This window comes from Melospiza georgiana, chromosome 2, assembly GCF_028018845.1.
Source record: "Melospiza georgiana isolate bMelGeo1 chromosome 2, bMelGeo1.pri, whole genome shotgun sequence".
Classification (NCBI taxonomy): Eukaryota; Metazoa; Chordata; class Aves; order Passeriformes; family Passerellidae; genus Melospiza; species Melospiza georgiana.
This window is the reverse complement of record NC_080431.1, coordinates 63,546,704-63,559,812: the sequence shown is the minus strand read 5'-3', so window position 1 is coordinate 63,559,812 and position 13,109 is coordinate 63,546,704. Positions and strand designations below refer to the sequence as shown.

At 41.0% G+C, this 13,109-nt stretch overlaps 1 protein-coding gene across 2 annotated transcripts in view; it reads right to left on the bottom strand.

Annotated features, from left to right (window-relative positions):
• Positions 1–5,815: 5,815 nt before the first annotated feature.
• Positions 5,816–13,109, bottom strand: part of MICU2 (mitochondrial calcium uptake 2) — a 135,433-nt gene continuing 128,139 nt past the window's right edge. For both annotated transcript variants that reach the window (XM_058045149.1, XM_058045150.1), the window contains exons 9-12: positions 12,795–12,966; positions 12,402–12,510; positions 9,134–9,291; positions 5,816–8,850 (exon numbers count right to left, since the gene is read on the bottom strand). In XM_058045149.1, coding sequence (XP_057901132.1) covers positions 8,746–8,850; positions 9,134–9,291; positions 12,402–12,510; positions 12,795–12,966 — 544 coding nt within the window. In that variant the 3' untranslated portion in view covers positions 5,816–8,745. The remainder of the gene's footprint in view (positions 8,851–9,133; positions 9,292–12,401; positions 12,511–12,794; positions 12,967–13,109) is intronic.

Sequence of the window (13,109 nt, the reverse complement as noted above, 5' to 3'; positions counted from 1 at the left end):
TCAACGGGGCTGAGTCGTGGGGAGGACCCCCTCCTTCGACCTGCTGGCCATATTCTTCCCGATGCATCCAGCGCCATTGCACCTCGGGGAACCCTCCGCCTCCCTCTGTTCGCACGGGCGAGATCCTCCTCCAACCATAAAACCTGCTCTTAAGCCTCCAACTTTTCCCCTTTTCCTGTCCTGGCCGGACTGTCGGTGTCGGGCAGGAAGGCGGTGGGACAACTCCGGGCCGTGCTGCTGCCTGCCCCTGCTCGCCAAGCACTGACACTGCTCAAGCAGCCTGTTGGGTGCCGCAAAGGGAACTTTAAAATCACTTACTGCGCTTTGTTTCACCCGCTGTTCCTGAGCGGCGCTGAGCGCCTGACAGCTGCAGCCACACCGCGGCCTCGGCCGGGCACCGCCGCCGGCGCTGCCTTGCGGGGCTCAGCCTCCGGAGCGCCGGAAATCTTTCGCCGTACTCTGGCATTGCTGTGGGTGGGATGCCGAGGTCGGAACGGCCCGCGCCATGGCAAAATTCCCCATCTCCCCGCCGAGCCTGAGGGCGCTCGCGCCAGGAGCGCGTCCCTGGCCCCTCGCGGCTCCCGCGGCGCTCCGGCGCCATCTGGCGGCAGCAAGAGGGCCGTCCCGAGCCGAGGGAAACGGAGCAGACGGCCTCCTTAGGGAACTGACGGCATCCATGGGAACTGACAGCATCCCATCCACGGGGAACAGACAGTATTCCATCCCTAGGGAACAGCCAGCATCCATAGGGAACTGACAGCATCCACAGGGAACAGACGGCATCTTAACGGCTGACGATGAGGGAAAAAACACGCCGGCCAAATACCCAAGACACAGCCTCTGTATGTGTGGCAATGTGTGTGTGTGTGTGTTCATCTGGGTATCAGAGCAGAGGAATGAAGCAGCGACCTGTGGCCCTGCTGTACAGAGCAGGGACATGTGCCCAGGGAAAGATTATCAGTCTGGGATCTGAACTCTGGGTACGGGCATGCTTGTACAGGCTGTGTAGAGGAGCATTATCTACACAGATAATGGTAGGGGAAGGGGATTGTAAGACTGCATGCAGTAATGCAAGGGCTGAAAAAGAAAGGGACTGCAGGAGAGGGAGAGAGCTGGTGTAAGAATTTGGTGTGGCCCATTCCTAACAGAGAGATGTACAGCAAGGGAGGAGTGACTGGTTACATGGACAGCATCTTGGTTGTGACATCTAGTCACTCTGACAAGAAGTACTGACAAGGATGGAGCAGTTTGGATTTAAGGTGAACTAGGACAGTTTTGATCTGATGTGCTGGTTAGCACATCAGGGATATAGCTTAAGTATTCCAGTTCCTCTAACCTTCATTAATTGTGGCACTTGGGGACATGCTTGAGTAGTGAAGATGGCAGTGCTGGGTTAGCAATTTGATTTTATGAACTTAGAGGTCTTTTCCAACCCTAATGATTCCATGATTCTGTTTCTTAAGGGTATCAAAATGTGCCACAACTGCTGGCATGTGCTTTACCTCAAGATCTCATGGGACTGTTAACACTTGGCCTTCAGACAATGGGAAAGCATTTAAATTCTTGGTGTCAAAATAGTATTTGTTAATAATGCTTTTAGAAGCTTTTTAATGCTTTTTGATACTTCTATGCGCTTTTAATAATTTAATTGCTGTGTTAGTTTCTTAGTAGTGTATTCAGTGAAGAAACATTGTACTTTCAAGCCTTCAGGAATTTAAAAAGGGACCTGGACCTGGGAAGCAAAGTTACAAACAACTTTTACCAAGAAGGTCTTGCGTGTTGCTGTGGCTGTAACTGACTCCTGCTGTTACTGTGCATTGACCATCCTCTTGGCTGTGCTTCCACCAACTTTTCTGACAAAATCCCATTCACAATAAACACAATTCCTAACATGAAGACTAAGGAGCACAGCCATGAATAAAAACGTTTAGCCAGCAAATAGTTCACTATGCTAGGGAAGACATGAGGGGATCCAACATGATCCTCCCTATCCCAGTCTTCCCTGCTGACACAAAACTGCAGTTTCACCCACAGAGGTATCAGTGGAGCCGTGTGTGCTGACATTCCCCCCTTTTAGCAGGTCCACACTGAGCTGCAGGAACAGCCACATGTGGTTTGGATGCAGTCTGACGCTGGCAAAGCTGGAAGCTGTGACACAGCCAGTGTTTCAGTTCTGGGTCAGACAGATGCCTTGGGCAGGATGGAAGGCCAGTGGCTGCAGTATAAACCTTGGACAGGACAAACTCTATCAGCTACAATCCAGCAGCATTTCTGTGCAGCGTTTCCAGAATGACAGGAATTGAAGTGAGACTGAATTAAACAAGGACAACACCAAGGTTGTGAGGCGGCAGAGAGGGATTATTTATACCCAGACAGTGCCCCCCACTGAGGAGTTCTGCTGCACAAGAAGCCCCTTGGCACAGCTGGCAGGAACTATCATCTTCCACTCCTGAAAGCCACCTGGGAAGTCTCTACAAGGACCTCTTGAGAAGAAATCAGCTCCTTGAATAGAAGTCATGCAGGATGGAAGGAAGCTCTGCTAGGAATTGCTGAACCTGTCTGACTTCAAATGGCTGCAGTGCAGCTTGTGCAAACTTTGCTGCCTCATTTGTGGGGAGGGACAAGAAATGACACGTGGAGCAGATTCTGGGAAGTCAGAATGTCATGTTGTGGGAATAGCTGCTCACCACACTCTCACTGGATCCCATGACTGTCAAATATTGAAAAACAAAAGGCATCTCCTGTCCATTTTCACAGCACACCTCCACTTCTGGCTGCCCATCTGCTTTAGTCACATTGAAAAATGTGTAAGAGAAGTGAAACGTTTCCCTTTGCAGCCTCAGCACCAGTTAGGGTCTGCTGCAGTCCTCCAGATGTTTGTTGGTCCCAGAGCAAGGCCCTGCAAACATTCTTGTTACTCAGAACTTCTCTCCTTACTATTTAGAGGTTATAATCTCCAACAATTTCATTTCCTTTTTGCTTCTGTATTTTTTCCCTCTCAGAGTAGCTCATCTTAAACTCCAGGAGCATGCAATCCCAAGGCAGAAGCAACCAAACGTCTTAGATGAAGACTGATGAAAAATCATAATTTATCTAATTTATTCCTTGTAATATGAGACAAATCAAAGTTTTGGAGGCTTTGAATTCCTGATTTACACATAAACACAACAGAGATTATGTAAATTGTTTGCTCTTCACATTCCAGTACAGATCATGTAATCTTGCGCACACCAACTACCAGGGATTACTATCCCTTTGTTGGACTGAATCAAATTTATAAATTGTAAGGACGCATTTTTGGTCAAACAGCATTTTAAAAAACCTACTTTCAGCCATATTTATTCAGTTCTTGCTTACCTAGCATCCTTTTGTTCAATGATATTCATGTTTGCTTAATTTTTAATTTATTCTAATAGCTCTTCTGTTTCTTCTTTTGACTTCAGGACTTACCATTAGTCTCCTTTTCTAAAGATTAGTGGCAAAGCATTGTATTTTGGTATCCTTTCTTTTCAGCAGCGAATGTCATCTTCTACCCTGTGACTCATTTGCCATTGCTCTACGAATTACCTTCTGTGCATTATTTAAGTGATGTACACCACTTTTTCAGTAATGTCTGCTCATTCCAACAGTATCAGTTTCAAAGTAGATTAAACCACAGTAAGAGGCCACATAATTTAAATCAAAAAATCTGTATCCTGAAAAAAGAAGAAAATTTTAAAACACTTTATTGCAAAGTCTTAAATTAAAACAATTGGTTTTCTTTGGGGTGGTTTAGAGCCAGTTGCTCCATGGGCTGACATTAAAGCTGAGAAATTTTCCCTAGAGCAGTGGACTTGAGACACAGTGTTGTGGTAGAATGCCTCTGTAGAACATCCTTTCTCCAGGAAAGTGCTTGTGGCATTCACAAAGTACAGGCTTAGTCCAGAGAGGCTCATCTTCTGTGCTCCCTCTGCAGTCCATGGAGAAAGGCCAGGCCCTCCAAGGCTGTTTCAAAGCAGTGAGCTTGCATCTGAAATCCCATGAGCAAAACTCCCACACATTCCTCTGAATTACCTATGGAATATTCCTCCTTCTATCTTTTCAAACCTGTGTGTCTGAAATCTGGCCAACACAAACCCAGTCATGCACAGTGTTCTGCAAGGTGTTGTGTCCATTTCCCACAGCCTGGTGCCTTCCCATGTTACTTCCACCACTCGCTCAGCCTGGAAAGGCAGGCCAGCCTTCTGCCAGAGGCAGAAGTGAATAACACATTCATTTAAAATAGACTTCCAAGATTACCAAGTCCAGCCATTAATCCAGCACTGCCATGTCTACCACCACTAAACCATGTCCCCAGGTGCCACATCTACACATCTTTTCAACGCCTCCAGGGATGGTGACACAACTGCCCAGGACAGCTTATCCCCAGTGCTTGATAACCCTTTATGTGAAGTTTTTTTCCCTAGCATTCAATCTAAACTCACAATGGGCACACAGGTGAGGAAAACCATGGTCTTTTACTCCTCAGGGCATGAGACGCTGTGGCAGAGCCCCTGCAGGTGTGAGCAGTGCTGAGCAGGTTCCCTGCAATGTTGGTGTGCAGGAACAGCAGCCCAGGACAGCAAGCAGAGCTCTGCACTAGGGCACTCCAATTAATAAACTGGAAACATTATTAACTAAGCCAACATCAGCCTAATGGGAAATCTGTCTCCACATATGCTGTATAATTTATTTTATTATTGAGCCAGCTAGGAATTGTTTAATAAACAAAGCCAACGGGAAACATTCAAATAAATGAGTGAAGAGACACACACTTGTCTGCTGATTAATTTAGTGCATGCTCAAGTCTCTCAGGTTTTCTGTTCTGTAAAGGGCTTTCAGCTTCTTGTTGGATGACATCTTCAGCTTCTGCAGCAGGAGCTTCTGTGGCCAGCTGGGCACTAGAAGAGTGTGTCTCCATCTGCCATCTTGATGCTTCCCTTGTGACCAACTGCATTACAGGAGCTGTTTGCTGGGGCAACTTGGATCTCACTAATAATGACCACAACATCATTTGGGCACGTATTTTCTGTTTAGAATGACTGAAGGCTTTTTTCTGCATTGGAGTAGTTTCCTGAACCAGCTGTGATTGTTTTACAGGAAAAAACAAAGCTGAAGGTATGAGGCATGCTTGCCCTCTCCCGTGAGAACTCCAGCATGAGAAGAAAACTAATTTTAAATTTTGATGCACACTTATTGATCCATTTCTATGTTTTAGTCCAAGTATGGTCAATATACCTGAAATTTATACTTCCTCTAAGAAATGTGATTGTTCCCATTCTTGCCCTTAACTGGGTAGTGATCCTTGTTATGTTACATGCATTGAACATGTGAAGTGCCATGAAACCATGTCCATGGCCTGGTTGTTTGTCTGCTATGCAGAACATGTACTCCTCATTGTTGCCTGTTTTGTTAAAACCTGCCAGCTTGGTTTGAACCCAAAGGGACTTTTGCTGTTAGAAAGAGGCTTGTACAAACCGAGACACCAGAATTAATTTCTAGAAACAATCAATGAGTTTCGATTACTTCTAGTATATCACACTGCATTTTTGCCTTTGCTTCATTTGGAAATGAAGAATAAATGGTTATTAGACATTATCTTAAGGTAAACAAACAAAGAAATGCAAGAAGTGCTATGGGGATACAACAACTAAAATTCTGTAAAGCAGTTACACACTGTAGGTGACTGCACTTGCTTTTGTGTATCCTTTTGATATGTTATATCAATTTTTTATACTTTTGCAATGTGCAATGTGTTCATTTTTATTCTATGTAAAATTCAGATGCAATGTGGTAGATTAAAAAAAATTTATTTTATTTAGCTTTTCTATACATTCCTGTTCAGAGGAAGAGTTCCTTATGTTAAAACAAATCACAATTGATATATTTAGACTGGTAGCTGGCATAAGCCTTAACTAAAATGTGTTAAGTAATGCTCACAGCAAGCTGCAAATATCATACAGTGACTAAAAGGAACTAAAACATCAAACACTTAAACTATAATGAATTTCTTAAAAAACAGGGTGTATCTAAATACATATACATCTCTTTTAATCTAAGATATTAAAAATGAGAAATTACTTTAAGACTGTTTTACAAACCATTTTAGTTGACAAATAACAATAAACTTACAAATTAAATGCAGAGTCTGATTCTTCAAGCCTGGCGGACAAGTCATCCCTGGCCTTTAAAGGAGTTCCTTCCTGGCTGCACTTTCAGGATAACTTCTGAAAATTATTCATAAGTCTGTTTTAATTTCCAATCAATCTTTTTTTTCTTTTTTACTATAGACACAAAATTCATATCAAACCCAAGCATATGCCTTTGCTTTTCCTCTGAACTTGAAATTAAAGCTTTTGCTAGAAAATAAAGCTTGAAATCCCTGAAAGCAGATACTGCTGATTGCACAAACCCAGATAGAAATGAGCACTGAGGAATTAAACTTAGATACACTAAAGCTAAATGAGTTGATTTTTCCAAAAGAAAACCAAACAGCTTGTAATAAGGAAGTAATTAGTAAACAGAAGAAACCACAAAAGCAATAAAAAACATCATAAACCTATTAACTTCACACAGAATAAAATGCTAGGGAATAATTTCCACTCCAAAGTAAAAATGATATGCCAAAATATTAACAGCAACAAATAAAAGGCAGCCTTGCATTAAAGCCAGAGCTGGCACAAAGCACACTGGGTGAACACATACACACTTCTGTGCCAGGGCAGCTCTTCTTCAATAGCGTCATTTTTTGGATAATTCGGGGAAGTGCAGCTGGCTGTGGTACTGTGGTGCCAGTCCCACTGCCCCACCTTTGCTCCCACCATGAGAAGCAACAAACAATTTCCAAATACACAAAGAAAACCAGCACCTGCTATCCTGCTGCCCACATAGCACTGCATGAGCTCAGTTTGAGGCATTTACTTCATTTGGATTTTTTCCTGGGGAAAAAGGGATCCTTGATGGTCACTGGAGCATGATCTTCCAGATAATCTCAGGACGTCCCCACAGGTATGATCTTGTTCTGGGTGCATGTGCATGACAGGACTACCAGCATTTTCTCTTTAACACTTTATATTAAAGCTCCAAGCTGAGGCCATGAGGGAAGAGTTGCTTTGCTGGCCTCTCACCGTGTTCCTCAGGAGCCACTGAGCCGAGGCTCAGGCAGGAGGGCTTGTCCTCAGCACAAACATGATAGCTACTGACACATCAAACACATTCTCAGTAAACTCAGTATTTCTTAGGAGGGACCTTTAGCATTTCCTGATGCATTCTCTCTTGTCCCTGCACCGAGTGAGAGCTGCCCTGATGTCTTACCTATCATGGAAATTGCCCCTCTTCTTACAAACCCCAAATAAATGACAACCTAGCACCACATGTTGAGCTTTGAAGCAAACACAGCTGATGTAATGCAACAAATGGGTGGATAGCTCCTCACTGACTGGTTTCTTTGTAATTTTTTTGAGACATTTCCCTAGTCCATGTTTTGAGTCTATTAACTCTATTACCACAAACCTATCCTGAAAGGCTAAGCTTTCACTCCAGCCAAGACAAGTCAGACAACTGAGAGTGGGAAAGAGGAAGAACCTTGACAGCTTTACAGATAAGTCTATCTCCTATATATATGGCCAACTAGGAAGAGTGATCTGGACCTGGCTTTTGGCTCCTGGGATTGTAAGAAAGACAAAACATGTAACATGCACATCTGTGTACACAGACGTGCACCTTATGTCATTGCAAAAAAATGTTCATCTGTAATTTCTAAGTGTTAGTCTTGATTTGTTCCTCTTTTTAGTGTTCAAGATCTTAGGTCTACCTTTGCATTTGGAGTGATAAACATTTGTATTTGGTTTTTTATTGGACATACCTCAACAATGGCTTATTATAACCTTGATTTTCTGAGATACTTCAGGTTTTCCTGTCACAACTTTTAGTGAGATAAAACAACTATTTGTTACGCATCCATCTTCTGCAATACAACTAACGCAAAATAGTAATGAGTCAAATTGTAGCTACCAGTGTGTTTGATAGAATGAGGATTTTTTTTCTTCCCATTTATACTTTGTGGAAGAGGTCTGAGACACTCAATACACACTCATTGATCAATGTACAACTTTTAAACCCTGCATCAAGCCCATCAGTCCTGTATTTTTCCAGTTTAATAATAACACCATGAGGGCAGACAAACCAGACATCCACACAGGAACTGGTGGAATCAAGCATCAGGAACCAGCACATGAGCCGATCCCCATAACAAGGTGTGAATTTTCCTTTTTTATTTAGGATAACTTGGTTTAAAATGTGTTGTGCAAGTGATTTTGCCTTGTGGACCTCTGCCCTTGCTGGAGAAGGAGAGCTGCTGTGTGGGTGACTGAGATGATGTTCACTCCTTCAACAGGAGATGATACTGCTGGGATGTTCGTGCCTGGGGCCATTATTCAATCCTGTGCATCCTGTATCCTACAGTGCAGGGTCAGATTCCCCAGAGCAGTAAACAACACTATTCCCCAGAACAAGAGTACTTTGGTATGGAGGCCAAAAGTGACACCAGTTCTGTAAACCAAACTGATTGCACTGTAATGATTATAAAATTATTGCATTAGAGTCTAGGTTAATTAAACTTTAACTATTGCTAAAAAAAAAGAGCCTTTTTGATTTAGTTATTATGTAAACAGGACAGACAAACTCCCCTAAAGAAAAACCACTTAAGCAAAAGAAAAATGGACTGCTTTAAAAAGGACTTTTCCCAGTTTGCTTCCAAAGTTCTTTGACTTCTTTAATGCTTTCTTTTTTCACACACTTCCAGAAACCTTGAATGCCTTGCTGCTGTGGTACCTGTTAATAAAGTTAAAGTGTGTTTAGCATTTACACAAAAAAGACTCCTATTCCCAGACTGTGTAAATACAATGTATAATGTGCTGCTGCTTCCATAGTTCACATGTGTAATAACAAATTCTTAGTGGCAGCACTCATCCCAGATTCATCCCAGTAAGGACTACTCAGTTTAAAATATATATATTTTTCTATTCATTAACTCTACCTGTGTTTCTACAAGCATTTACAAGAGAGTTGTAGAAATCATCTGTGGTATTTACAAACAATTATGTCAGCTTGTTACCCTCAAGCCTCGATGAATTCGGTTCCTCAGGACTCCAAGAAACTCGCTGTGGCTGAGGCAGTCATCTCCATCTAGATCAAAAATCTTGAAGATGGTATCCAAAACATTATCTGACAGATCCTGTCCTGTTGCCACCTTCACTGCTCTCTTGAACTCAGCTAATAAAGACAAAATATTACATCACAAGTGACTGAACTTGCAAAGAAAACAGAAAGCTTATAAATAGCAGGACTCTGTCCAATTTACAATGGCTTGTGGGCATCCTAACTGGAGAATTTGGGATGTGTAAACTAGTAAACTATTAGAAGGACTCAGTTCATGTGTTCTTCTGTCACTGTCATATTTCCTGAAAAATCCCTTCGCTGGGATTTCTCCTGGGAAGTTGAGAAGCCTCAGAGAAAAAGGAAAATAATATCATCTCATTGTTTCTCCCTGTTTTGCTGCTTTGGAATGTGGTTGGAGAGTGTTTATGCAACAGGTGGTTGTTTGATTGGTTTCATGTGAATTGTTTTGACTTAATGACCAACCACTGTCCAGCTGTGTTGGGACTCTGAGGAGTCAGTCCTGAGTTTTTAATTAGTATCTTGTTAAGCCTTCTGTCTGTATCCTTTCTCTATTCTTTAGTATAGTTTTAGTATAGCATTCCTTAATATAGTAACATAAAACAATAAAGTAGCCTTCTAAGAACATAGAGTCAGATTCTCAATTCCTCCTTCGTCCTGGGGATCCAGAAGATACCACATGCTGCTTCTTTTGTAATACTATTCATTTTATCATAAGCTTTAGCAAGGCACTGCTTCTCAAGCAACAGTACAAGTGATAATTTTTGCTAGAAATAGATGAGAATTTACATACTTTTGGCTCTTTCCTGTTTATACAAATGGTATTTGCCTCACTATCCTCTCATTAAAAACCTTACCATTTTATATCAAGCCAGCTTCACGACAATTCATTCCACATGAAAACTCTTCTTCTCAGAGAACAGTGGGTTATATGCTCCACCTCAACTAACAATCTCCTCAGCAACTCTGCAGAAACACAGACCATCAAATGGTCAATGCACTGATTACAGTACATGGCTTTATATATCTGCAGTTCTGGTTTTGAGAGAAGCTGGCTAGCTCTTCTTAAATGATGTTGAGTTACTGAGGATTTGTGGCAGAAAAAGCTGCCATACCTCTCTGGAGATGTACTTTCATCTTCAGCTCTTTTTCCTTCTCTCTTTACACCACCATGCGCAGTATAGAAACACCCACTAGCCCCTCTTTTTGTCCTGTGGTGCACAGAATTTGGAGTTTTGGCTCAAGGAAGATGAGGAAGTGTGTGGGGCTGCCGCAAAACAGCAGCTTGTAAGAGTGGAAGGATTACTGTTTATTGGAGCAAGCACAGTCACAAGACATGAATTGGATGCATTTTTGAAGGCATCATGGAAGTGTGAATTTCAAAAAGGAACTGGAAGTTAATGAAGTGTAGCAGTATTGTAGATTATTACAGAAAGTCGCCCAATGAAGTCATAAATGCAATATTAACATGGTTCTGCTCTCATAAACAAGTGCTGTTTATAAATATGATTATTTCTGAAGCTTACAAGAGGGAACAGCATTCCTGACATAGCTCTCATCTTCGTCTCTTTCAACAATTCCTGTATAAATGTAGTTGACTATTTCACAGTTGGTTTAAATAGAATTAAGTTAAAAATCCTTCTGTAAAAGGATATATCACAACTTGAAAAAGACATAAAACATGGGATGTTTATAGTAGTCTTAATTTTGTCTTTGAAAAGATGTTAACTGTTTCATTTTTGAAGCTGAATTAAAATCCAGACATGGCACTATCCTTTCTTTGAATGTAACATCAATAAAAGAATATCTTCTACAATAGTGGGGCATAACAATTTTCAAGCCGAGAAGGGCCACCTTACTGGAGAGAAAAGATGAGTTGTGAACTTAGAAGAAAAAGAAATCTAGAATAAAATGAAGGACTAAAAGAGTGTCTTATATTTAGATGAATGTTCATATGTGTGTGAATACACATGATAATGTCCACATTATCATGCAAACAACAAGACAAAGAACTCAGCCAGATTCAGGAGAGAATTAGACATACAGGCATGCAACATCTGTGAGTTACCTCAGCAGCTGGCTGATTTTGATTACAGTGGGGGTCAGCACAAAAACAGACTAATTTAATGAAAGTCACAAGTTGCAAATCCCCCAGTTTTCTTTGGTTCAAATCCCATCCAAACATATATCTTTCAAGAATATGTATTTCTCTTTCCATCTTCTCACATTTTTCATCTTTTTTTCACATGAGCCCATCAAATATTAATTTCAATGAATGTTAATATCTCTTTAAATTTCCTTAGGAACTTTTTAATAATGTTGCTATTTTGAAATAACTTATGAGACTTGTCCTTCAAGAGTAACAACTACAACCTCAGGATTAAAACAAAAAGCATTTGTATGTCCATAAAACTTTTGATTCATTGCTCCTCTTTCTCCTATATGGGAAGGAAGCAATTCCCCTCCTTGAAATCTTTATTTTAAACCCCATTTTATGACATTGTTTCTTTTTAATAGACATAACTGCATAACACAATCTCCTCAGCACAAGGAGAACATGGAGTGAATCCAGAGGAGGGCCACAAAAATTATGTAGTAATTTTTGGGATGGAGCACCTCTTCAGTGAAGAAAGGCCAAGAGAGTTGGGGTTGTTCAGCCTGGAGAAGGGATACCTCAGGGCAGACTTTACTGTGGACTTTCACTATATCAAGGGAGCTTATAAGAGAGTTTTTACCAAGGCCTGTAGTGACAGGAAAAACAAAATGCTTTTCAAAGTGAAAAAGGGTAGATTTAGACTGGACATAAGAAAGAAACTTAAAAAGTTGTTGCTGTCTCATCATTGAAAGCATTCAAGGTCTGGTTGGGTGGAGATTTGAGCAACCTAATCCAGTGACAGAGTTCCCTGCCTATGGCAGAAGGTTTGGAAAAATGACCTTTAAAGGTCCCTTCCAACCCAAACTATTTTATGATTTATTAGTCTGCTGTCATTAATCCACATATGACAGCACATTAGAACTTTGAAATGAAAACTTTTTGGAAACTTTATATTATTATTTTTTAATGAAATATAACTAAGTCCAAATACGAGCAGTATAATATTTTTGGATTTCACTGTGGTACTTTGGGATAATAATTTACATTATTTCGTAATTAAAATGATTTTTTTCCTTTAAAAAAACGCACATGAAAGATGTACAGCACTTACCCCGCTTAACAGGACGATTGGCTACAGTAAACATCTGCATGGCGATGGAAAAGTCTTCCAGATTATTTGTAAACTTGCAGAAAGTCTTGAATTCTTCCAAACTGATGTTCTAGAGTATCAAAGAATTCAGATTATATATAATGAATATACATTCAAATCCCAATTATTCTATGTCATTAAATCTCGTGGGGCTTAGTGTTTAGATGTGACTGCCTACTCATTATTGATATTTGTATTTCTCAGCTGGACAATTATCATTGCTCTTACTTGTATACAATTCAAGGGCTGCAATACTTCATTTGGCAACTGGTTATCTCATTAGATAGCCACACTCAAATGAAAACCTGTGCACAGAAAGGAGGAAGGAAAACAAAGTATACTTTGGGTACCAACCTCTCCTGCTTCGATTCTGTCTTTCACATTCTGCCAGTAAATTTCATTGTTTTCCTCATCAGTGAAGTACAGCAACCATGCCGCAAAGTCTTCTTTTCTCATGACGTTCAAACCCTTTGAAAACTTGATGAATTCCATTTCTTGGACTTCTGTTTGAAGATTTTCCATGAATCTAAGTGTAAACAGATATTATCCACCACTTGATACTTCCATCCCTGTATCACCACTACTACCTTAGCTACCAAGTGCCGCAGACACCAGCTCTGAGCCAGAGACACTGTCGACATTGCTGCTTAAAACAAATAAACCCCACAG